Here is a 26,241-nt window from a genome sequence, read left to right as displayed (position 1 = left end):
ACTACACATGCGGAGTTTAAGAAGGTTTTCCTAACGAAAGCAAATATTTTTCTTGCCCTCAAGCCCTATTGGCCATTAATTCTCAAGTTTGGATTGCTTTGCCTCCTAAATAAAAATAATTTAGTACATAAAAAAGTAATGCACATACTTATATAAGCAAGTAGAGATGAGGGAATTAACATGCCTATCTAAACAAGATAGTGCTAAGAACATTTCCTGCAACAGATGGCTCATGACATGGGAAGTATGCCGCACTCTGAGGATTGCTACTGTAAAGCTACAAGTAGCAACACAGGCACTAGTCTTGGTGATAGTATCATTAGGGAGCAAGATCCTTTTCTCACGATCGCGAATGTCGGTAGCAGCACCGGTACTAGTCTTGGTGATAGTATCACTAGGGAGCAAGATTGTTTTCTCCCAATCGCGAATGTCGGCCAAATCATGAAGCAAATTTTGCCTCCCAATGCAAAGATCTCTAAGAAGGCCAAGCAAACCATGCAAGAATGCGCGTCTGAGTTCATTAACTTTGTTACAAGTGAAGCTTCTTATAAGTGCCACAAGGAGAAACGCAAAGCAATCAATGGGGATGATTTGTGTTGGGCAATGGCAACACTAGGGTTTGATGATTACATTGAACCCATTTCTACATACTTGCAAAAGTATAAAGAGAAACAAGGTGACAAATCTAGTAGTGGCTCTAGAAGTCAGAAAGGCTGCAGCAAGGCTGATGTTTAAGGATGGATCACTATGAAGCAAAGACATCTGATTGAAAAGCCAGCCTTCATGTGTTATGTCTCAATTGAAGTTCAGTGTTATTGAACAAAATGAAAAACTGTTGCACTATGCCACATTACGCAATTCAAGGTATATGGTATGTCCGTCTTACACAGACATGCTAATGGTTATGGTTCATTGTGATGTTTGTCTGATTATCATATCATGGTATTTATCATTGACGGTTATCATTGGCCTATATTATGTTCTTTGAAGTAGCTTGTGACTATACTTGTTTCTTGGCTTTGCTCTTTGAAGTTTTTTGTATTTATGGGGTAATGGTTGCTTAGATTTGTGAGTGAGCATGACAAGAATGTAGAGTGGGTCATGATGTTGCTTATGAGACATTCCATCTGATATGGGAGTTCTCTTGCTTCCATATGATCACAAAATTGGCTACATGATCTTCTAACAAAGACCAAAAGGCTTCTCAATCTTGATTATAAATTGGCATGATCATTATCATCACTCTCATTATTCAATTCTTGCAGAACTATTTGAGGTATCATTGAGGCTTCCATGTGCAAGAGGATTTGATTGAAGATTCAGTTCTTTGCATCATATGACACAACTATAGCGCAATTTTCATCTCCGTAATTGATAGTTCCACAATGAAGGACAGAGATGCATACTAGTCCTATGTGTTGCTCATCTTTGACCGCTTCATACTATACATGGATTAACTCGATGTTCTTATAAAGTAGAGAGAAACATGCTTCCAAATCTCTTTTTTTTTTTTTTTTTTGAGGAAAAGGCAAAACAGAACTTTTAACCATCGAATTAAAACGTTACAACATCAATGGTCGCAGAGAGGTCGACCAAAATGGAGATAAGTCATGAAGAAATAACAAGAAGACACCGAGAAAAGCACATCCATCTAATACCTTGGGGGTGTAGATGCATCCAAAATAAACCTCTCCCTGAATGAGTGCCAACTGTCAAATGCCAAGACCCCCTGCGACACTCCATTTTACCCCTCTTGACATGCGTATCCTCATGTCGACACACGTTGAGACCCAGACACGCCATTTTACCTTCTGTACATAAGGGATGAAATTAAGTAGATGGGGGCAGGGGACAAGGTCTCCACCCCCACCCCGTCTCAAAATTCTGCCCTCCATACCTATTTCATGTCCTCCATCCCGGGTCCAAATGGGGCGAGGCGGAGCCTGTTTTCCCCGGTCTACTTCCATCCCTAAAGAAGAAGGTCACTGTGCCGACAAGAAAAAGGAGGTGAAGGAAAGCTTAATAGAGAAGCATAAAGAAAGATTTGGTTGTTTTAGCTTTAGGGTTAAAAATCAAGAATATATATAAGAGAGTTTTATATGAAATTTTATTAAATTATTAAAAGTATTTAAGTCATTTTACTAACGGAGATCGAGGGCGGGGCAAGGCCGGTGGAGGGAAATCATGAGTCTATCCCCGCCTCCATCTCTGCATGGGTTTTGATTTTAACTTCCATCCCCACCTTCATCACCATTTCGTGTCCTCCATCCCTTGTCCAAACGAGGTGAGGTGCTTTTTCCACCCGCTCCACTGCCATCCCTACTGTACATACAAGTTTGTATTTAATTTATAATTTATAATTATATTTCAATATATAATATATATTTTAGATATAACATATATTTAGATTATATTCAGTTTATTTTGAACTTATTATCTATCTATCTATCTATCTATCTATATATATATATATATATATATATATATATATATATATATATATATATATATATATATATATATATATATATATATATATATATATATATCGCCCCCCCCCCCCTACCAACATTTTTATAATTGTCGTGTGGTACCCTCCACACCTGCACCGGTACACATGTGATATAGGTTGTCCCATAACATGCAATTTCTTGTTGTCAGGTGAAGATTCCCACAAGGAAGAGTGTAAAATTTTCAAAACTTCCTTCTCCACCTTGGATTGGATTAGGTAGATGCTCATGAAATAAGACAGGACGTCAAAACATACATGATCATTGTGATCTTTCTCGGGAAAGATATCAACCATGCACGCCGAGACGAAAGCTTTGATTGAATGCGGTCAATAATTGGTCTCCATTGGTGGACACTAACACAATGCCTATCTAAAGGAAGACCAAGATGGGAGGTTGGTAGAGAAGCCATTTCACAAGCAAAAATCGTTGAGGCTGCGGCAGTTTGTCATCCTATCAACATTGAAAGTATATACCACACACTTATAGTCCATGCATAGACCTGAATAAAGAGCCAAACATTTTAAGAGAAATGCAATATTCACAAACAGTTGAATAAAGGCCATGTTGGGTTTTGAATACCCTAATCGATGCAACGGAATATGACTATGGCCACAAAAAATAAGGTTGAGAGGAAGAGGAACTTAAATTTTTTTCTCACACTTACACACAAATGCACTAAAAAAAAAAATTTTATTGAGCAAATGAGATAAGATTGCATGTCCAACACAAGAAGGATGAGAAATTTATATAGAGCACAAGAAGAAATGTACCATGTCCCTTTAAAAGGTTGCACATTTTCAAAAGAAACCTAATACCTTTTGGTAAATTTCAAAGAGACATAAAGTTGCATCCTTTCATCAAGCAAGGTATCTCTTTGGAAATCTAAGACAGCTCATCCATTCACTTTTGGATTTGGATATTATAAATTACTAATTTTGACATCCTCCTTTAATTTGTAATTCTTAAAGAGGATCTGAAAATTTTGAACTCATCTATGGGCAATGGCTTGGTGAACATATATGCAACTTGCTAATTGTTTGGCACGAATTCTCACATGATTTCTTATTTTTCAACTAATTCTCTGATGAAATGATGATGAATCTCAATATGCTTTGAGCGGCTATGAAAGACAATTTTTTCATCATCGCAATGGCAGACTTGTCACAATTGATGATGGTTGGTCCTTCAAGCTTTTGCTGTAAATATAAATAAATTCTTCTAAGCCAAACTGCTTCACTTGCTGCTGTGGTAGCTGCGATATATTCTGCCTCTACAGTCGACAATGCAATTGTATTTTGCTTCTTTGATGATCAAGATATGATTTTGGATATCAGGAAAAAGACATCGTGAAGTACTTTTTCGATCATCAACTGACCTTGCCCAATCACTATCCGTATAGCCCACAAGTTGAATGTTGTTTTGAGCAACATATTTGATTCCAATTTTTTTTTGTACCTTGCAAATATTTCAAAATTCTTTTAACTGCTTCAAGATGAAGTTTTCTTGATTCACTTATAAACCTGAATACAAGACTACTGATATTTACAATGTCAGGTATTGTGTTAGTAAGATAAATTAATGATCCGTTCAAGCTTCTATATATAGAAGCACCCACTATTTTAGCACCATCATTTTTCGTTAGCTTCTCATTGACACTCATTGGAGTGCTCATCGGCTTATAATTCAACATGTTACATTTTTTTAGCAACTCTTCAAGATATTTTTCTTGAGAAATAAAAATTTCTCCTTTCTTCTGCTTGACTTGTATTCCAAGAAAATATTTCATAATTCTTAAATTTGTCATCTCATACTCTTTCATTATGTCGTTTATAAACTCGGCGACCATTTTTGTATTTGATCCAACATAGATCAAATCATCCATATATAAACAACCAACTAGAAAATCTTTTCCATCTCTCTTTACATATAGAAATGGTTTGCTTGGGCTTCTTTGAAATTCTTTCTTTTGAAAATATTGGTCTATTTTCATATTTCAAGCTCGTGGTGCTTGCTTTAAGCCATAGAAGACTTTCTTTAACCTATAAACTTTTTTTTCATGTTCTTCCTTCTTAAGCCAAGAGGTTGCTCAACATAGACCTCTTCTTTGAGCTCTCCATTAAGAAAGGCAGATTTTACATCCAACTGATATACCAAAACTTTCAACTTGGCAGAGATGGCTAGCATAACTCGAATTATCTCCATTCTCACAACTGGAGCAAAAGTTTTATTAAAATCTACTCCAAATTTTTGAGAATAGCCTTTTGCTATAAGTTAGGCTTTGTGCTTTTGAATTGAGCCATCTTCATTGAATTTGGTTTTAAAAATCCATTTTAGACCAACTATATCTTTTCTTTTTGGCTTATCTACCAATTTCCATGTATGTTTTTTCTCAATTGCAGAAATCTCTTCATTCATGGCAGTTTTTCAAATATCATCTTTAATGGCTTGTTCATAATTTTGAGGCTCAAATGAAAACAATACCATATGACAAGAAACATATATATATGCAAGAGATCTAACCTTTCTATGAGGAGTATTTGATTCTGAATCACTTGAGTTCATATGTTCTTTGCTTGTAGAAGTGTCTGACATAGTCAAATTTGTCTTTCTTTGAGGTGCTTCTACTGAGCGTGTTTCCTAGTCCCATTCACTTTTTTCATTAAAAATTATATTTCTTGAGATAACCAACTCCTTTGTATTTGGGTTAACGAGGCGATAAGCTTTTAAAGTATCACTATAACCAACAAATATAAACTTTTCTCCCTTCTCATCAAAAATTTATCTATTTTTAGAAAGAATTTTGCTATAAGCAACACAACAAAAAACTTTAAAATGACTTACTTTTGGTTTATGCTTCTACCATACCTTATACAGAGTTTTGTCGTGAATAGACTTGGTGGGAGCTCTATTCAAAATATACATTGTTATGTTCACCATTTCAGCCCAAAAACCGTTTTGAAGATTCCTTCTTTTTAACATGCGCCTTGCCATTTCAATAATAGTATGATTTCGTCGCTCTACGACACCATTTTGTTGTGGCATTTTTCCTGCACTTAGTTGCCTTTTGATGTCTTAGATTTTGCAATAGCTCTAAAATTCATTGGATGTAAATTCTCCTTCGTGTGGTCAGTCCTTAGTCTTTTCAATTTGAACCTGCTCACTTTTTCTGCATAGGCTCTAAATTCTTTGAAAATGAAGAATGCTTCTGACTTTTGTTTGAGAAAGTATATCCATACATTCTACTGAAGTCATCAACGAAGAGTAAAAAATATTCTCTTCCAATGTGAAATTCTGTCTGCAACGGTCCATAAATGTCTACACAAACCAATTCAAGAGGACGCTTCACATTCCAAGATGAATTTGGGAAAGAAAGTCTATGGAATTTGCCATATATATAACCTTCACATATTTTATTTTCTTCATCGATATAAGGAAGCCCAATCACTATATTTTTTTGCTTCAACAATTTCAAACTTTGATAATTTAAATGTCCAAATCTTAAATGCCAAAGATTTGATACATTTAAACTTTCAACCTTTAGTACTTGTACTTCACATGAACTCATAGTCAAGGAAAATACCTTATTTGTAGCCATCTTCACTTTGGTTATTGTTTTCAGACTATTTTTGTCAACAATAGTACATTGGTCATTAGTGAAGTTTACTAAGTACCTCTTTTTCATCAGTTGACCACCACTTAACAAGTTTCGTGCTAAAACAGGTACATAAAAAACATCATGAATGAGTTTGGTCTGACCTGATTTAGTTTTGACTGCTATGACTCCTTTGCCTTAAACAATTTGAGATTTTTCATCTCCCATTCTTACTTTGGAGGTGATAGTTTCATTAAGTTTGACAAAATACTTGTTTATTTCCAGTCATGTAGTTGCTATAACCACTATCTACATACCATATATCACTTGGTTCTGTTACGACAATGAAGCCATACATGATACTTCAAGTACAAGGTTTTGATGATGAGCAAGTGAAATCAACTGCATTTCAGCTAAGGCAATGAAGACATTGAAGAATTCGATGAAGAATCTTTGAAGACTAGTGTGCAAATGTTAAATTCATTAAAAGCCTTAGATTCTTGTAAGTGCCTTACTTAGAGTGCATATTTAGATTGCATTTCACCTAAAAAGTCTTTAGAAAAACTTTTCTAAAAGAACCCCTCATGAAAAGCGTTTTAGAAAACTCTTTTCTTAAATTTTTGTATTTATTAGTCGACCAATAGACTCACCAATCGACTAATCCTTTCGCGTCATATTTTCTAAAAAAATCATTTTTGTCAAATTAGTCGACCGAATGTTTTATCAGTCGACTGGATAGAATGTCTGTTTTCTGGAAAATTAGCAGCAGTCAACTAATGGTTTTATCAGTCGACTAGACAAAACATGTGTTTTCTGAAAATTTAGCAGCAGTCGACTAATGCTTTTATCAGTCGACCGGACAGAATGTATGTTTTTCAGAAGATTTTAGCAGCAGTCGACTGAAAGGTTTTTCAGTCTACTGATGATGTTATCAGTCAACTAATTTTATCTCTAGTCGACTAAGTTTCAAAAGTTTAGATTTTCAAACGATTCGATTAACAGATCAGTCGACCGACGATAACTGTCAGTCTACTAGTAACTAACTATTAGTCGACTAACTACTGTTCCAGTCGACTAATTTTGTCGTTTTTCCTGAAACTTCAAAAAGGCGTGTCTTTTCATTTTTCAAACATTTTGATCGTTTAAAATGGACTGTTTTGACACCCTTTCATACCCTCAACGTATGAAAACTTTCAACTATAAATATGAGTGCATTTTACACTCAAAACAACTTAAATTCAATCAATTTGAATCAATTACTCTTTGCTTTTCACTCCTATTCATTCAAGTATTTATTTTCTCACCCACTTGATATTTTCACTTCAGTTTTTCACTCAAATTCCTTTGAGAGATAGTGAATTAGTGAGTAGAGTATTTCAACAACCTCAAAAGCCAATTGCATCTCATTTGCATTCAAAAGAAGGGCTCATAGGATATATTGTAAGTTGTTACTTATTTTCTGTAAAAAGGACTCCTTGGTTTAAAGGAGTTGTTTGCTTTCAGTAGGTGTGTTACTGGAAGTGAGACCAGATTTGGTTTGTTTGATCTTGTAGTTACATAAGGTTGATAGTGAAAATCTCAAGCGGGTTTTGCTAGGGGACTGGATGTAGGTCGGGAAAGACCGAACCAGGATAAATTTTGTGTTCCTTTGTGTGATTGCTTTTCAAATTGCAAAATCCGTTAATATTCTGCAGACAATTTTTAAAAGCACTATTCACCCCCCCTCTAGTGCTCGTTGCCTCGATCCTACTGCACTTTCAGGTTCTTGCTCAACATTCACGCAAGAAAAAATAATTTGATCTTTTTCATCTTCATTTTTGAGAAATTGACTTCATGCTTTTCTTGAAACCCACAATCATTTTAATAGTGATTTGGTATTCGACATCTTATACATTTGAATCGACATTTTCTAGACTCATGTATAGATTTTTACAAACATGGCAATATTTTTTTGATTGCTTAAACTGCCTTGGTTGATTAGAATATTTTTTCCTTTATTGTGACCTATGAGGAACTTTTGATTTCTTCTTTTTAAAATTGAGGTTTTTTTTGAAACCTTCTTTTTCTTCATCTATATTGGGCTTTGTTTGGAGTGCATACTCAATCACTTGAGATTCAGTCCTTATAATCTGCTTTTTATGTGCCTCGAGGGATCCCATTAATTCTTGTAATGATAGAGTTGATAAATCTTTTGACTTTTCTATGACTGCTATGACATAATCGTACTTCAGCGGCAAACTTTTCAAAAATTTTTAAACTATTTTTCTTCTTCTTAATTTTATTGCCATAGCTCCTTATTTGATTGATAATCCCAACAACTTTAGTAAAAAAACTTTTGAATGAATTCATTGTCTTTCATAGACAATGTATCAAAATCTCTCTACAATACTCGAAACTTGATGAAGATAATCTTTTTTAAGCCTTGGAATTAATTCTTTAAAATATCCTAGGCTTCTTTGGACGAAGTTGTATTCATGATTCGGGAAAAGATGACATTGCTTACCCCAAGTTGGATATATAGAAGTGCTTTTGCATCCTTCTTGTTAACCTTAATTTTTTTTTGTTTTGAAGTGGTACATAATGCAATAATTGCATCATCGGTTGGTTCTTTGTAACTGCCATAGACAATCTCGCAAAGCTTTTATGAGGTGAATATAGCATTCATTTTAAGACTCCTAAAATCATAGCCTTCACCATCAAACACGGGCACTTCGAGTTAGGAGATATTGACGACATAGTTGTTCAAATTTTTTGCCATGATTTTGATGTAAGTGTGGTCTCCTTCAACCTGACGCTGATACCACTTGTTGGGTTTTGAATACCCTAATCGATGCAACAGAATATGGCTATGGCGATAAAAAATAAGGTTGATGAGAAAAGAAACTTAAAAGTTTTTCTCAGGTTTATACACAAATGCACTAAAAGAGAAATAATATTTTATTGAGCAAATGAGATGAGATTGCATTTCCAACACAAGAAGGACGAAGGCTTATAGAGCCCAAAAAGAAACTTACCATGTCCCTTCAAAAGGTTGCACGTTTTCAAAAGAAACCTAATACCTTTGGTAAATTTCAAAGAGACATAAAATTGCATCATTTTATCAAGCAAGGTGTCTCTTTGAAAATCTAAGACACTACTTCCCTTCACTTTTAGATTTGGATATTATAAATTACTAATTTAACCACTCAAAACACTAAAGGTCATCAGTGTAATGCACCAAAGAGATGCGCTGGTCATGGAACAAACTCTGCTCTCCGCAAGGCCCTCGGCCACTATAAAAAAGAAGTGGTGAGAGTGGGTACCCTTAGAGAATGCTCCTACCCATTGGAAGAAAGAAGTCCCCAACCTTGCCATTCACTTGGATGACAACTGAAACGTTAACTTTCTTTGGTTTTTATGTCAAACAAAGCTAAATTTTGGAATATATAGGCACACTATTATGGTACTCTATAATTTTTAAATAATTTCCTTTATTATTGAAAACATGTATAGTTTCAACCAAGGTTCCTAATTTTGAATATGACACAATGTAGTTTCTTATTTTTTTTTGCACTTGCTAGTATAGTTTATTGTCATAGCAATTATTTTTTCTTTTTTACTGTGTATTTGTGCCCACCCTAATTTAAATTCCTTGCTCCATCCCTTGAGACCTATTCATTGTTCACCAGTGTGCTCTGTTTTAGTGATGGTTCTCTTTACTCTTGAAAGAAAAAAATCTATGATCCTTCCTCAACGAACAGATGAAAACCTTGCTCACGAGGGCTTCAATCATCTGGATTAAGGGCGGCTCATGATGTGCCAAGTTGAAGGGGTGTCATGAGTTCGAAACTTGAGGTGTGCGTCCCATGCTGCAAGGTCAAAGCTGGATCTACTCCTTAGAAGGGAAGGAGGACCTGGGCTTTAAAGTTGATGGATGTCGTGAACAGGAGACAGGTCAACCAATTGTACTTTCAAGCAAACAGAAAATCGATGACACTAAAAATTAAATCGTGGTAAAACCTCCTTGGTGATTATCAGACAATCACATATACTTTTATTTGATAATCAAATCAAAATTTTATACAATCATAGCCAAGGGACAAGGATCATATTCCTGACATTCCTCTATCCAAGAAACTTTGGAAGTATTTTCATTCAGTTATTCAACAGTCACAACATAACTGAGTTTCCAACTTTTACATTATAACTTTCTTTCTTAGTGGAATCCATAACTCCACAGCCTTTGATGCAGCAATCAGTTAAATACAGCCACAGCCAACACTTCATCAAACAATGCTAGGAAAAGGTGGCCTTGAGAGAGATTTCTCTCTCCCTCTGTCTCTATAGCTCATATGTCATGCCAACCTTCAAAAGGTGTTTATGTGGAATTGCCAGCATCTCATCCCCCTGCCTCAAGTTCCTCTTGATGAAATTGTAGACATAGTTGATCACTATTCTCTTTCCCAATCCTGATCCTTTGCTAGCTACCAACTCAGTCTCACCCAATAGATAGACAACACCTGCATTCCATGCCAAGTCTATCATAGCCAAATCCTCTGTTGAATTCACATTTGCTATGTGATTGGCTGCAACATGCTTGGCACTGTCCCTGTTCTCTGATGAATCCATATCTGCTATGTTGTTAGCAGAAGCAAGTGTACCACTTCCAATGCTTGGCACTTGGTTTTCACCGTCTTCACTTCTTTCCATGAAGGTTGACTCCTCCCTAATAAAGTCCTTCAGCTTCTCTACCATCAATTTCTCAAAACCTTCCTTCTCAGTTCTCAGATCAGTATAGCCATACCTGACAATGCACCGAAACACACGGAGCTTGTGGGGTTCAACTCGCCGGAAAAGGAAACGCTCTTCCGGAGTTATTTTGCTTACTGGGAGAGATTTGATGGCAACAAAGACCAGGACCGAATGAAGAGCTGTGATGTTGGACACATAGTGGCTAAAGATTGGTGGGATGCCTTGGACTAGCTCGGAGTAGAAGAGACCGAGGCCCGGCATCCGGTGGATGTCGAAATTGTTGGCTACTTCTCTGATTTTTTCTGAAGATACTTTGTTATGCAGCTCATATATGTACTTTCTGCGATGCACGTAGTTCCATACATACATGATGGACATCACTAATACAGCAAAGGCAATTGGGAGGTAACCTCCTTCGCTGAACTTATAGACGACTGAACTCAAGTAGATATACTCAACCGGCATTATAATTATGATATATGCAATAATCAAAAAAATGTTTTTCTTCCATATCATTATCATAATTAGTACAAGGTAGGCAGATGTGATTGCTTCAGCTGATACCACAGCAATTCCTGCATTGCCCACACACAAAGAAGAAAGCTATAAACTTCACTTGGGTAATATCACTTGTTCAATTAGGATGTCAAAAGCATACGAATCTTGCATATAAATGTATGTGGTTTATGTACTACTTACCATAGGCATTGCCAATTTTACTAGTAGTCTTGAATCCTGCAGTGACACCAATACATGCTACCATTAGAAAGAAGTTGACCTCAGGAATGTAGACCTGGCCTTCAAATTTGTCAGATGTATGAACAACCTTCACACTCGGAAAGCAGCCAAGTGAGACTGCTTGTTGGAGGATGGAGAAGACGCCGGAGATCATAGCTTGGCTTGCAATTATAGCTGCTGCTACAGCCACAGCAAACTGCGGCCAGTACAGAGGACCTAATTCAAGACCATGTGAACACTTTTTAGATGCTTTGTACAGGACTGCAACATTTGTTCCGAATGAAGCAAAAGCAAGAAGAAAAGGAGACATAACATGAATTATGATGAAAATTAAGGACGTTACCTGGGACTGATTTATAGAAGGCATCGGTAACATCCCCCATGTTTTTACGAAGATAAGATGCTTGGCCTGTGTATGAACAAATGATAGCGGGGAAAACCGTAGAGCACATGCTAATTTGTATTGAACGGACCGTAAAATGGCCGAGATCAGCAAACATGGCTTCTGTTCCTGTAATTTGAGCAATATGAGTTTCATCAGTCACTGCCACCACCACCACAGGACTAATACTATTACATTTTCAATATTGTCAATAGTATGTGAATGCTTTTCTTATATACGCTATCCGTCTATCCTATGGCTTGAAAAAAACTGACAAAAACAAGTTTCAAAACAACTAATGCAATTATCATTTGAAAATAAACAAGGTATACAAGCAAAAATCATGAAATATTTGGTCTTGAATTTGAGGCACACGCACATCCCAGACTGAATAATTTAAAGATATTATGCCTCTATTTCTTGAATCAGGTGCAGGAGAAAAAAAGGATCAGAGACTAACAAGAATAAATAAGACCTACAGGTATATTATTTCCTTTGTATTGGTTAGAAAAACACAAGTTATATATAGTATGAATATAAAGCACATGACTGCTGCAGTTTATACCCTTTAGTACCTGGGTTAGATGGAAATGATCAGCAGCATCACAAGGATAGTACCATGCAGCAAGGCATAGTTAGAAATTGTTTGCCCACATGATTTTTATGATTTTGTTGTTGGATATTTTGGGTTTGGGTCTAACCCACAGTGTGACCTCGTTAGACACTAATGAGGGATTAGTGAGCTGTTAGTGAGCAATTAGTGGGATTGAGTAGGGTAGGGGTTACAAGAATGTGCCTGAAGCCCCCCCTTATCCTCCACTATAAATATGGGGCTTGGCTGAAGCTTATTGCTTGTGTGTCCTCTTAATTCTCATTTGAATCCTGCTCACCATCGCCTGGGCTCATTATAGGCATCGATAAGTTGAAGAGAATGTCGAGCACCCGCATGTCGCATCGATCATGGCATTGTGCTATAACATTCCAGTTTTAATTTTGGAAAGGAGAATTCAGTCTACGCTCTTCGATGTCGGTGTATTTTATTTATGGTTGTTGATGCAAACTCAAGCTTGCTGTTGCATTCCCGTGCCGCCGGCCGTAGTGGACCAGTAGCGGTCACTAGTGTCGGAGACAGCAAGTAGCAGAATCGGGGCTGGTATGCTTGTAAGCCTGTCTGCTACCAATGACCGATGGCCTTGTTGGACGTGGGTCGCCGGCGGTTTGCGTTCTGTTCCCTCCTGCTACAGTGTATTTTCTGAATCGCAGGGGGAGTTTCGGCCTCCCCCCTTAGCAGAAATCGGCATTCGCCGGGGACGAAAGTCGAACGTCACCGCTGTTGCCGTCGGCCTTCACCGAAGCTGTCCTCTACATTCAGAGGGCGGTGACTCTGATACCAGATCGACTTTTTACCCACCTGTGGTCTTTCGGTTTCTGAGAAAATCGAATTCGGTTTTCTAAAAAACCGAAAGACCTGCATCTGTTCTTTCGCTGGGAGGTCGGTGGTGGCTGACGACGGTAGCCATCGCCATCGACCGATCGTTGAGGTGGGCGCCCTGGTCGGCGATCGACAGCCACGATCGGCTGCCGGTGGAATGCACAATAAAAAAAGCTATACCCTTTAGCCATTGTGGCTTTCGTCGGGGAGGTGAGGGGGCCAACAATCGCCGGCGGCCTCACCGGCGTCGTTGCCAGAGTTGGAGCACCACCGTTCGCAAGTGGCGCTTTCGGTTTCTGTCAGCAGGATCGGGTGGCCAATGCCCTTCGTTGGAAGGGGTTTTTTGTCGTGGATCGCTGGCGGCCTTGCCTGCGCCGTTGGCTGCTATGGATGGTCGTCGGATTTTCGCTGTCACCGGACTGATCTGCTGGCCGAAACCCCAAACCCGTGCATTAGCTGGGTTCTTCGCTGGGGTTTCAGCACTTGGTGTTTTTTTGGCTCTGGCCAGCAATCTGGCTGCCGTCGCAGGCAAGCAGAGGGTTTCTTTCGTCGGGCGTCGCCATTTCACCGACAGCTTCACCAACGATTTTCCCAGTAACTAGGAGGCCGATGGGGCTTTTGCCCTTTTTCGGTGACTTTCGGTTCCTGAGAAACTGATCGTTGGGTTTCTCAGAAACCGAACTTTAAGTTTTAAGTGATTTCGTGACCGAGGTCAGATCGGGTATTCCGACCCGATGGGAGACCCGATCCAAACCCATTTTGGGTAGATCGGGTCTGCCCGGATCTCATCGACTCGGTCTTGACCCAGGCTCCTACCCATACCCATTTGGGTTCCGGGTCTGGGTCTGGTCCAAAGAACCTGTATCGGTATCGAGAACCGATCTGATAGACAGACTTGACCCATTGTGAGGGTTCAAACCAGACCTAGACCCATTCTGGTTTAGGGTTTGGGTCTGATCGAAATAGTTGGGTCAGTGACCTGATCCGACCCAGTTGGATCAGAACCATATCCATTTAGATTTCGGGTCTGGTTTGATCTAGAAGTACCGGGTCATGATTTGGATCCAATCGAATCAAGTAAGGTTTGGGTCTGATTCAATCCGAATGGACTAGGTCATGATCTGGATTCAACTGGATCCAGTTATGGACCGAGTATGATATGATCCAGTTAGATCGGGTCAAAATCTAGACCCAGGCCTGGATTGGGTACTGTTTCTAGACCCAACTCGGGTCTTGTTCTGGATCGAATCTAGGTCCTAATCCGATTTTAGATCATTGGATTCAATACGGGACCTGATCATTATGGGTCTGGATCCAGATTGAATCCAGACCAGAGGTATCTGACTCGGGATCCGTTTTAACTAGATATGAATCCAGATTGGATGGTATGTTTACTATTTACACCCGAATCAGTTCTGTGACTGATACAACACTTTTCGAGACTAGTTTAAAGCTATTTTAATCGGTTCTTATCAATTTCAAGATGTAGAGACCCTGTTTTCATGAATTCATGAAAAGACATGGATTGTCTCATTCGATTATAGGGTTTTATGAGCTTTTGTTCATGTTTTGCCCTGGTTCATTAGGTCTAAAACCGGTTCAAACCCTTAGATGACCGGTTCAAGGTCGTTTCAGACCGATTAAGGGTAGTTTTAGACCGATTTTAGCTTGAGGACTCTGGGTTTTACCCATATGAGTATGTTTTTGTTATTTTTCATGCTTTATAAGTGTTTATTGTTAAGGAAGTATGACTTATATATGTTTAATATTGTTTAAGTTATACATAATGTTTTAAGCATGAATTATGACTAAATTTATGATATTTTTTATTGTATTATCATCATAATTAGTTTATGCATATAAGTTGAAGCATGAACTTGTATTTTAAAGGATGTTGAGTAGTCTAACACGTATAAGAAATATGCCAAACGCAACAATGAAAAGTTGAAGATAGTGCATACAGATGTTTACAACCCTTTTTTCACCGTGTTATATGGGTGAAAAATATTTTGTCACCTTTATAGACGATTACTCATGATATATGCATCTCTACTTATTATTTGAAAAATCAGAAGTCTTTCAAGTTTTTAAGGACTTCAAGAAAAAAGAAGAAAAATAAACTGGTGAAGTTATTAAGGTGGTCATGTCTGATAGAGATGGCATATATTATAGTCGTTTCACAAAGATGAAATAAAAAGAAGGGCCCTTAGCACAATTTCTAAAAAAAGAAGGTATTGTACCTCAATATACCATACTTGGTAGTGCTTACCAGAATGATGTAGCTAGAAGAAAAAACCGTACACTTAAAGAAATGGTTCGAGCGATATTGAATCACTTAAACCTTCTCTTAACCTTGTGGGGTGAAGCTCTTAGGACAATAATATATATTTTGAATAAGGTTCTTATGAAGGTTGTTTAAAAGACTCCTTACGAGTTATGGACTGATAGAAAACCTACTTTGTCATATATGCGCATATAGGGATGTCCAACAGAAGCTAAACTCTATAACCCACATATAAAAACCTTTGATCCTAGGACCACTAGTAAAATTTTCATTGGTTATCCAGAAAGATCAAAAGGCTTTACGTTTTATTGTTTATCTCATATACCACATATAGTGAAAACAGATAAAACGAGATTTCTTAAAAATAGTTTTATTGGGATAGATGCATCTCAAAGTATTGAATTTGAGAAAATGCATGATTAAGGTTCATACTTGCAAATGATAAAGACCTAGTTTTTTCTGTCATTGTCCCTTTAGACAATGTTAGAAAAAGTTTGGTCAATGAACATCAATCCTAAATAGAGTAAGTTGTTCATGAAGATATACAATAATATGATACAGAAGTTCATTTTGAACAACTTATAGCACCTGTATGGAGGTCTACGAGAACCAAGAAATTTGCTATCCATATGAACTATGTGGTGTATTTGCAAGAGTTTAATAATTTCATAAATATTGATGATGATCCATTCACCTTTGCAGAAACCATTGAAGGTAAAAGTTCAACACATTGGATCAATGCCATAAAGGAAGAGTTTGATTCTGTGACAAAAAACCAAGTGTGAGATCATGTACCTCAACCTGATGGAGTTAGACTTGTTGGTTGTAAGTGGGTTTTTAAGACCAAAACAAATTCTAAAGGTCAAATGAAGAAGTATAAGGCTAGGCTTGTTGCAAAATATTTTACATAGATAGAGGGCATTGATTATAATGAGATTTTTTCTCTTGTCTCAACTAAGAAATCGTTGAGGATAATCATGACCTTCATAACTCATATTGATTTAGAACTACATCAAATGGACGTAAAAACTGCCTTCCTAAATGGAGACATAAAAGAGGAGGTATACATGCACTAACTTCCTGGTTTCAATGTAGATGACTCGAACAATTTAGTTTGCAAATTGAAAACAACAATTTATGAACTTAAACAAGCCTCCCTCTAGTGGTATAAAAAGTTCAATAAGGTAATTATGAACTTTGAATTCATTGAAAATATTGTTGATGAGTGCATATACCTTAAGACTAGTGAAAGTAAGTTCATAATTTTGATTTTATATGTTGATGACATTTTTCTCGCAACTACTAATTTGAGCCTACTATATGAGATAAATGATTTTCTTTCCTCTCATTTTGATATAAAGGACATGGGTGAGGCCACATATGTCCTTGGAATCAAGATCCGTTGTAATACAACTAAGGGTGTCCTTGGCCTTTCTAAAAAATCTTATATCTTTAAGGTTCTTAAAATATATGAGATGGTAAACTGATCTCCTGGTTCAATACTCATAGTGAAAGGGGATAAATTGAGCCTAAAGAACTGTCCTTAGGATGATAATAAAAAAGCTCAGATGACAATTGTCCTATATGTTTCAGTGGTTGAGAGTTTGCAGTATGTGTAGACCTGCACATGACCTGATATCGTATTTGCTGTGGGAATGTTTGGTAGATATCAATCAAATATAGGCATTGCGCACTAGAAGACAACGGAAAAAGTCATGCGCTATTTGCAAAGAACGAAGGACTACATATTGACATACAGAAAAGTTGACCACCTAGAGGTCATTGAATACTCTATGCAGACTTAGGAGGATGTCTCGATAGTAGAAAGTCTACTACTGAATACATTTTCCTACTAGTAGGTGGTGTCATCTCATGAAAAAATGAAAAACAGTTCATAATTGCTGCTCATACCATGGAGGCATAATTTATTGCTTCATACGAGACTTTGTCTCAGGTCATTAGGTAAAAAACTTTATTATGGGTATTGAGATTGTGTACTCTATTGAGAGACCACTAAAGATCTTTTGTGATAATGAATTAGCCGTGTCCTTCTCAAATAACAATAAGAGCTCAACCTCGTGTCAATATATGGAGTTAAAATACTTTGTTGTTATAGAAAGAACTGAGAATCATTTGATATGTATTGATACAATTGGTAAAAAAGAAATGACTGCGGATCCCCTTACTAAAGGGCTAACACCATGATTATATTCTTAATATGTAAAAGGGATGAGTGTGTTTGATTCTTTCTGATGTATGACAATATATTATGTGATCACATTTATGAAAATAAATTAATTATCTATAGCATTGTATTGTTGATTTTTAATAAAGGATCTTTCATTTGGTTTGAGAGAATAACAAAATAACAATATTAAAAGAACCAATATAATGAGTTAGAGACCAACCTATTCATAAAGGTAATCTTAACATGCTAAAGCATTGAAAATGAATTGTATTGTAATACATGAAAATATGATATTTCATAAAGAGGTGATCATCTCCGTGACTTATAGATTTATTCTTGTGATACATGATAGCACGTGAACTCATATGAAGAATTAAGTTGAGATAACAGTATAAACCTCGATTTAGTATTCTTTTAGTGTCAATGGGTCAAGTGGGAGAATGTTGGATTTTGGGTTTGGGCCCAACCCATAGTATGACCCAATTTGACACTAATGAGGGGTTAGTGGGCTATTAGTGAGATTTAGTAGGGTAGGGGTTACAAGAATGTGAAGGGGTTCATATTCTCAACCCCCATTATCCTTCACTATAAATATGGGGCTTGACTGCATGATGAGAGCAGCTGAAGCTTATTGCCAATGTCCTCGTAATTCTCATTTGTGTTCAGGGTCCTGCTCATCATCGACTTGAAGGCCTAGGCTCATCGTGGTCGTCGATAGGTTGAGGAAAATGCTGAGCACCCGCACATCGCATCGAGCAAGGCATCTACTAGTACGTGTTATAACATTTCGATTTTAATTTTGGAGCATACACCAACATTTGTCTCTTGATAAAATCTTTGATAACTTTTGAAAGTGGAGAGAGAGAGAGAGAGAGAGAGAGGAAACACATTGGTGTTATAGTTTTTCTGGTGATCCAAAATCAGTGGTTATGAAGGTATCAATTTTTTTGCTTCATAAAAATACCTTTTTTCGTCGAAAAAACAAGATCCAAGAGCCAATTCACACTAAATTGAGCATGCTAAACACATCTAACAGTTCATATCTATCATGAAACACTTCAAACTATAGGGCCTCTCGGGTAGAACGAGAAAAGAGGGCCTAATATGTTCAGTTCTCTCTCACACACACACACACATATATATATATATATTCTATCCACATCTCATCATCAGGTCATCCGGGTACCAACTCATAATTGCTAGTGTTGACCAACAACAGGGAAAATGAATTTCTAAAACAATTTTTTGCCGTGCACATCAACTGTAAACCCAAGAAAATGGCTACAAAGGGAAGGCATACATTCTTTTTAGTAGATAAATGTAAAAGCATGAGCTCTACATCTTGCTAATTGAGTAATTAAGAAGCTAAAAATACAGATTCCAATGAGATTATTGTAGGAAACAACAAACAAGCATTAAAAAAATGATTTAGTATTAGAGAAAAATACATTGTATTTGATAAATGCAAAACTATGAGTTCCAGACTTCGCTAATTGAGTAATTAATAAGAAGCTAAAAATACATAATTCAATGAGATTAGTGTATGAAGCAAGCATTAAAGAATGACCAAAAATACAGATTCCAATGAGACTATTGTAGGAAACAACAAACAAGCATTAAGGAATGATTTAATATTAGAGAAAAATACATTGTATTTGATAAATGCAAAACTATGTGTTCAAGACTTCGCTAATTCAGTAATTAATAAGAAGCTAAAAATACATAATTTAATGAGATTAGTGTATGAGACAAGCATTAAAGAATGACCTAGTATTCTTATCAATGTCATGCATGTGAAGTACCAGCAGTTGTGATATCATCATCATCATCATAAATTCATAGTAATGAGTAAGTAAAAACCTGTGATGCACAAAACGACCCCTCCTAGGGAAACCCATGCTTCCTTCTTGTTCCTCTTGAAATAATAGATAATGTATGCTGGATTGAAGGCCTTGATGACCATGGGGTCATGTTTGATGAAATTGTAGATGCCAATCAGCCCAATGAAAATGAACCAAATTAAAATGATTGGTGCAAAGCCGTAGCCTACTCTATCTGTTCCAAATCTTTGAACTTGGAAGAGGCAGATCAAGATGATCACGGAGATTATGACAATCTTGTCTGCAAGAAAACAATCAAGAGTATGGATGTCAATTGATACTCGCATCATAATAATATGAACAAAACACTGATTAAAGCTCTTGGAATAACATTCTCCCAGATAATGCTGTGATCTGTCACAAAGATATATAGTGGACACGAGGTCATGGGAACCCTCTCTCTCTCTCTCTCACACATTGTTGACAGAAACGGGTATTGGTACTGGTACTGGAATCGGTGCGTGAGGGCTTAAAAAGTTTTTAGTACAATTTTTATTTGAAAGACATGTTGAAACTGTCCCAAAAAATATCGATACTAGTTTGTAATATACATTAATGCGGTTTCTTTTTCAAAAGTTGATACCAAGTATATATTTTTATAAAGATACTTATAAATTAAAATGGTTAAACATAATATGTAAATCAATCAATATTGCATAATAGTTTTTCACAAATTATAATATTTATCACTCTTAATAAAAATAATGTCTTTATATAATGAAACTGTTGTTTTTATGAAAAAATGCTAATAGAAATGAAATTGACGCTCATTTATAATGTAATTAAAGTGTGTTTCTTTTTAAGATGATACACATTTTTGAAGTAATTGAGACAAATTTTTTAAACATTCAGCACTTTGGTTTATGGTTTCAGAGAAGAGTTTCATACCAGTATTTGGTACTGGTATACGCTATAAGATGGGGGTGTATCGAGTACCAATGCAACTATGCTCTCTCTCTCTCTCTCTCTCTCTCTCTCTCTCTCTCTATATATATATATATATATATATATATATATATATATATATATATATATATATATATATATATATATATATATATATATATATATTAGTTATAGTTATACAGAAAAACTCAAAGCTTGATCGCAGGCAGATCATAAATCAACCCCCAGGGAATAAAACTCCATGGCTAAGACCCTCGCCCCCAAGGGCCTATGCTTTGTTAGGTAATGCCGACAGGAATTGAGCCTTCACCACCCGTATGAGTGCTAACTGCCAAGGCCCATCCCTACTATGCCAACCCCACTTCTCTTTATATATATCTATATCTATATATATATATATATGCTAAATGAAGCGTGCTAAACTGGGTTTTCAAGCTTTTTCATTTTATTTTTAAATTCTAACCGTACAGATGTGATCTATGTACTTGATTTTATAGGGATCAGCTCTTGAAGTGTTTTTTCTACACATGGGTGGGTTTTTATAAGGTTCAAAAAATCAACGGTCCAAAATCCTTGTAAATTTTAGAGGCTCCAAATATCATTTATTTTCATAAAAAAAAACACATGATCCAGGTATGGATTCTTAGTAAATCGATCATGCTCAACACATTTACAGGGTCAGAACCCCATAAAAAGTATCAGAAAAGCCAAAAAAACCCATTTAGCATGTTTCATTTAGTACGGAACCATTACTATATATATATATATATATATATATATATATATATTGAGAGAGAGAGAGAGAGAGAGAGAGAGAGAGATATTCTTTATATTAGGATGAATAAATTCGAACGGAATCCTTACCTTGATTCAAGGAACTAGCTGCCCTCTGGAGTCCACTCACTGCCGAGAGCACTAGACAAAATAAATGAACAACGTTAATTTAAGTTGAAAAATAATGCCTAATGCAGTTAAGAACTTGTCTCAAGGGAAATTAAACTTTATCTACTTAACACCACAATATACCAAATGTGATCCATTGATCTCTTTAACACCTCTCTTATGTGCACACAGCCAATCACAATGTGCTGCCAGGTGATTGGCTGAGCACACACACCAGGGAGTTAAGAAATCAGTGGATCCTGGTTGAACTAACCAGGGTCCAGGATCCAGGATCCACTGATCTCTTAAATCCTCTCTTATGCATTGCACACGACAACCAGTCACATAGAGGTGGGCACCAGCCCGGCCCGTAGGCCCATGGGCCAGGCCTGGGCCTTCATTTTAGACCCAACCTCAGCCTGATCTGGGCTTCTGGCCCGGCCCAGCATATATATACAAAAACCCGTAACAGTGGAAGCCGCTCAAATAACAAATTACCACGCTTGGGTTTTGGTAGGTAGAAAAATGGCATCCCAAACCTGGATATGCATAATTTAAAAAATTTATTTTATTAAAACATACATGTAAATTACTGGGTTAGGGTTGGGTTGGGTATCCAGCAAAAATCATCACCGAAATACGGCCTTCATATTGCTCGGATCAGGTTCAGTGGACCCGAGTATTATTAAGAGGACCATAACCCATCCGAGAATTTGGGTCCGGGTCGGGTCAAGTACCCGATGCAAAATCATCATTCTCATAATTAAAGGAATTGCCACGTGCGTATCCTGTTAAATTGTAGGACCCCCGACTCTGTTTTGTGGTCCACCTATTGCTCCTAATGTAAAAAATGAGCCTCATTTTTCTTAAATTCCTGGTGTAGGCCTTAGATTTCTTGGAAATTGCCAAATAAGAACCTTAGCTTAACATGCATCATCTCAAAACACTTGATTTTTTTTCTTCTTTTGTTTTCAGCATTGTCCTTGAAAAAAATATTCATTCATTTTTTTTTGATAGGCAAGCTGGGGTTAAGCAGAACCCCGTTGGTAGGGAAATATTCATTCATCCTCATAGAAATAGAAAAGGTTATTATTGTAATTTAACTTATGATCTAAACCTAGGTAGTGTTTGGTAGTTTTCAGGAAAATAAAGACTCATATCAGAAAATTAAAAACATACGAGGGTATTTTTCCAATTAGGTTCAAAAGTTTGACCTCTAAATGAAACTTTTTCCTTTCCGCAATCTTATGATAGTCTTCTTACCTAATGAAGTGAACAAGAGAACAGACAATTGTAACTATTTTAACTACAAATGCAGAGAGAGAGAGAGAGCCCAAAGTAATTCAACATTACCACTCATGAAGATCAACAAAATGTTGAACCCATGAACTGAACAAGAGCAAAAGCCAAAATAAATAAAGAAAGCACAACAGAAAAGAACATCAGACAGATAAACGGGCTAGCAGGAGGGAGCGGAATAAACAACTACCAAGATTTTATGCACCAGGTTATTAATGTTAACTGAAATTTGACAAAAATGAGCATCATTTCGCACCATCCAAACAAACCACCAAGAAGTAAGCAACCACGAAAGAGAGAGAGAGAGAGACAGAGTTGAACATTTACCAGAGATACAAGGCGTGAGAATCCCATCACCAACAACCATTGAGGTGCCAAGAATGGTCATCATCAGCAGGACATACCTTGCTGCGGTGCTCTCAAGCTTCTTCTTCATCCAAGATGCTCTTCTCAGCCTCTTGTTTGGCAATTCTAGATGATAGTTTGACAAAACCCTGTCCTCAGCCTGTTCATTGGGAATGAAGCTGATCTTTGCATAACGGCACACCAAAGAATACAGTGCAAATGTGCCCCCTGCAACAAACAAAGCTTGTGAGGTAAAAGGTGGCCATACAACAAAAAGTTAACTAATCACACTCGCACGGGTTGCCGGAGTGATGGCAGGCCCCGTGGAGAAGGTGCTGACCCTTTTGTCCCAGGTTCGATTCCCACTGAATGTGCGGGTGTCTTTCACTTTCGTCTCTTGGTGTCGGTGACCACAGCAAGAGATTACCCCCCCCCCCCCCCCCCTTTTTTTTTTTAATTTATAACCCGAAGAAACCGCACCCACGGGAACAAAAAGAAAAAAAGCTCGCGATGGCTCAGCCTGCCATACCAGAAAACTCTGAGGTTAGGACTCCTGAGTCCTGCCCCTTGAGCCTATGCTGCGCAGAGGCACATGAAAATCAAACCTTGACGGCAAAGGCCCCACCCCACTACGCCAAATTGCCCCGGCCCCTTGGGTCGAGATTACCAGCTTGGAGGGGAAACTTTGCCAAAAAAAAAAAAAAAAGTTAAACCAATCAAGGTAGGTAAGAGAGGAAGAGGTAATGAATGACCAAAAACATGTTGGAGTCACTTTTAGGGCCTGAAACAAACATCTAAATGAAGACATATATAAACCTAAATGGACACGTACTCGTGGAGAAAGAGGTCTCCTCCTGCCTTGACTTGGAGTTTTTGTGCCATAAGTATGGTAGGCCAGGTCTCCAATCTTTGTTTCTTTGTGTAATAAATGAAAAAAAAACACCTAATTCAAAAAAGTAAAACCAGTTGCCTAAGGATGGCCCATATGGCACAATCACAAGCAGCCAAACCCTCATGGGTTGAGGCATCCCACCTCCAGATTTAGCCAATGTTGTCAGTATCGGCCCATATCGTCCTATACTGATCTTATCGGCAGAAAATCGATGCTTATCACCTCTGAATCAAATATTTTTTAATAAATGTAATTTAATATTTTTAAAATACTGTTTTAATATTTTTAACATGTGTCATTGATTGACATGTAATAGTTTTTTATTATTTTTTAGCCGATACTTCACTTTGAGTACCGGTATCGGCCGAATACAGCTGAATAGCTGGCCAAACGATTCAATCAACAACAACAACGCCTTCATCCCAAACAATTGGAGTCGGCGATATGAACCAAAAAGAAAATCATTTTGGGTCCTCCACGTGAATCCTTCTCCTCCATTCATTTCTATCCAATGTCATGTCCTCTCTGAGGTTCAAAGCATTCTTATCCTTATCATCTCCATCCAAGTCTTCTTAGGCTGATACCAATACTAACATCATTGATGTGAAGGCATAGGATCGTCCTCTTAACCCCAGCTTGCCTTTCAAATAAAATGTCAAATCAGTCAGCCCTTCGGCCAGCCGCCTTAGTGGACTGGGGCCACTGGGCTAGATGAGGAAAAGACAGTTCACCAACACAGATGTTTGTTGCTTTACAGATGTTTGTTGGTCAGTTGGGTGGGCGTGTTCAAAGCATAGTTACTGAAAGTTTCTCCCCAAAGAAGAAGAAAGCATGTGAAGCGTCACGTTTTAGGGAAGCGTGGGGGGAAACTTGATTTGTCTAAGTGTACTTCTCACTCTCTTCTCAAATACCGACACTTTTATTTCCTAGTCATTTTTTTCTTAGCTTCCTACTCAATTCTGTAGTTTCTCTCGTATTTCACTCTTTTTTTTTGTGTTTTTCATTTTTGCTTTTCCTTCACTTTCCACTCGTTTCTTTTTTAGTTTTTCATATGCTTTCACAATAGCTTTCAAAACGAATCTCGCTTTACGCTTCAAACTACTTTTAACACTCACTTCCCCGCTTCTGCATCACACATGGCTTCCCCTAGCCAACTCGCTTCCTGGTAACTATGGTTCAAAGCCTTTTGGAGACATTACCAAGTTTACCATTATTGTTTTTTTGTAAAATAAAAAAGAATAAATGATATTTTTATCAAATATACTCCCTATGCATAATTCTCTCTCTCTCTCTCTCTCTATCTATCTATATATATATATATATATATATATATATATATATATATATATATATATATATAGAGAGAGAGAGAGAGAGAGAGTACCATTGCCATTGTCGTTAGCATGTAGGACAGTGAAGATGTACTTGACCAAGGTGATGAGGAAGAGGGTGTAGAAGATGAGGGAGAGGACTCCCAAGATGTCATCCTCATGGTTGATGCCATTGGGGAAGGTGCTTGTATACACGTACAGAGGAGACGTCCCAATGTCACCATACACCACTCCGATGCTCTGGAACGCCAACTTGAGCGTTGTCCCCCAACTCAGACCCTGATTTTATAAACACCAAACACACACGCAGACACAACAATGAGTAACAGTGAACATGATGGCAATCACAATAAGAATTATCTTTTTTTTTTCTTTTGAGAGAGAGAGAGAGCTCACGCTTGCTCCATGATGGCCGTGTCCGCGAGGGATTCGAGTCGACTCTACATCAAGAGAGTCGAGTCTCTTCATCATGGTTGCCCATGACATCTTCTTCCCCTTCAAATCATTCACCTTTACCCCACCGCCCATCTGCTCCATCTCCTGCTCCTCAACTACAACCTCCCCTGACATTTTAGCTCCTTCCAAGCAAACACCCGAGAGAGATATAGAGACAGAGAGGTCTCACCGACTTTATTGATCCTCCTCACCCCAATATTTATAAGGGATTTCTGTCCTCCTTTTCATCCACCTGGGTTCCCTTGTCATTATTTTATATCTTAGAGAGAGAGAGAGGTGCTGGCCTATAATATTCATTTCATTGACTTCTTTCCAATAATGAAAACAGAAAAATCAGTTCTACCCATGCGTTGCGCTGTAAGCATTAAATTTATGGCATCTTTCAAGCGT

At 37.4% G+C, this 26,241-nt stretch overlaps 1 protein-coding gene and 1 pseudogene across 1 annotated transcript; one reads left to right on the top strand and one right to left on the bottom strand.

Annotated features, from left to right (window-relative positions):
* Positions 1–225: 225 nt before the first annotated feature.
* LOC149839103 (nuclear transcription factor Y subunit B-1 pseudogene) lies at positions 226–735 on the top strand (annotated as a pseudogene).
* Positions 736–10,115: 9,380 nt separating this feature from the next.
* On the bottom strand, positions 10,116–26,025 carry LOC149839102 (potassium transporter 5-like). The gene is made up of 8 exons (XM_090002272.1): positions 25,792–26,025; positions 25,449–25,674; positions 23,155–23,400; positions 21,511–21,561; positions 19,721–19,981; positions 11,918–12,085; positions 11,536–11,790; positions 10,116–11,411 (listed from the first exon to the last, which is right to left on the bottom strand). Exons 1-8 carry the CDS (start codon positions 25,963–25,965, stop codon positions 10,426–10,428), a joined length of 2,367 nt encoding a protein of 788 aa, XP_089858398.1. The 5' UTR covers positions 25,966–26,025; the 3' UTR covers positions 10,116–10,425.
* Positions 26,026–26,241: the final 216 nt, after the last annotated feature.

The sequence above is a fragment of the Nuphar pumila genome, chromosome 4, assembly GCF_984573655.1.
Source record: "Nuphar pumila chromosome 4, dmNupPumi1.hap1.1, whole genome shotgun sequence".
Taxonomy (NCBI): domain Eukaryota; kingdom Viridiplantae; phylum Streptophyta; class Magnoliopsida; order Nymphaeales; family Nymphaeaceae; genus Nuphar; species Nuphar pumila.
This window is presented reverse-complemented; position numbering and strand designations above follow the sequence as displayed.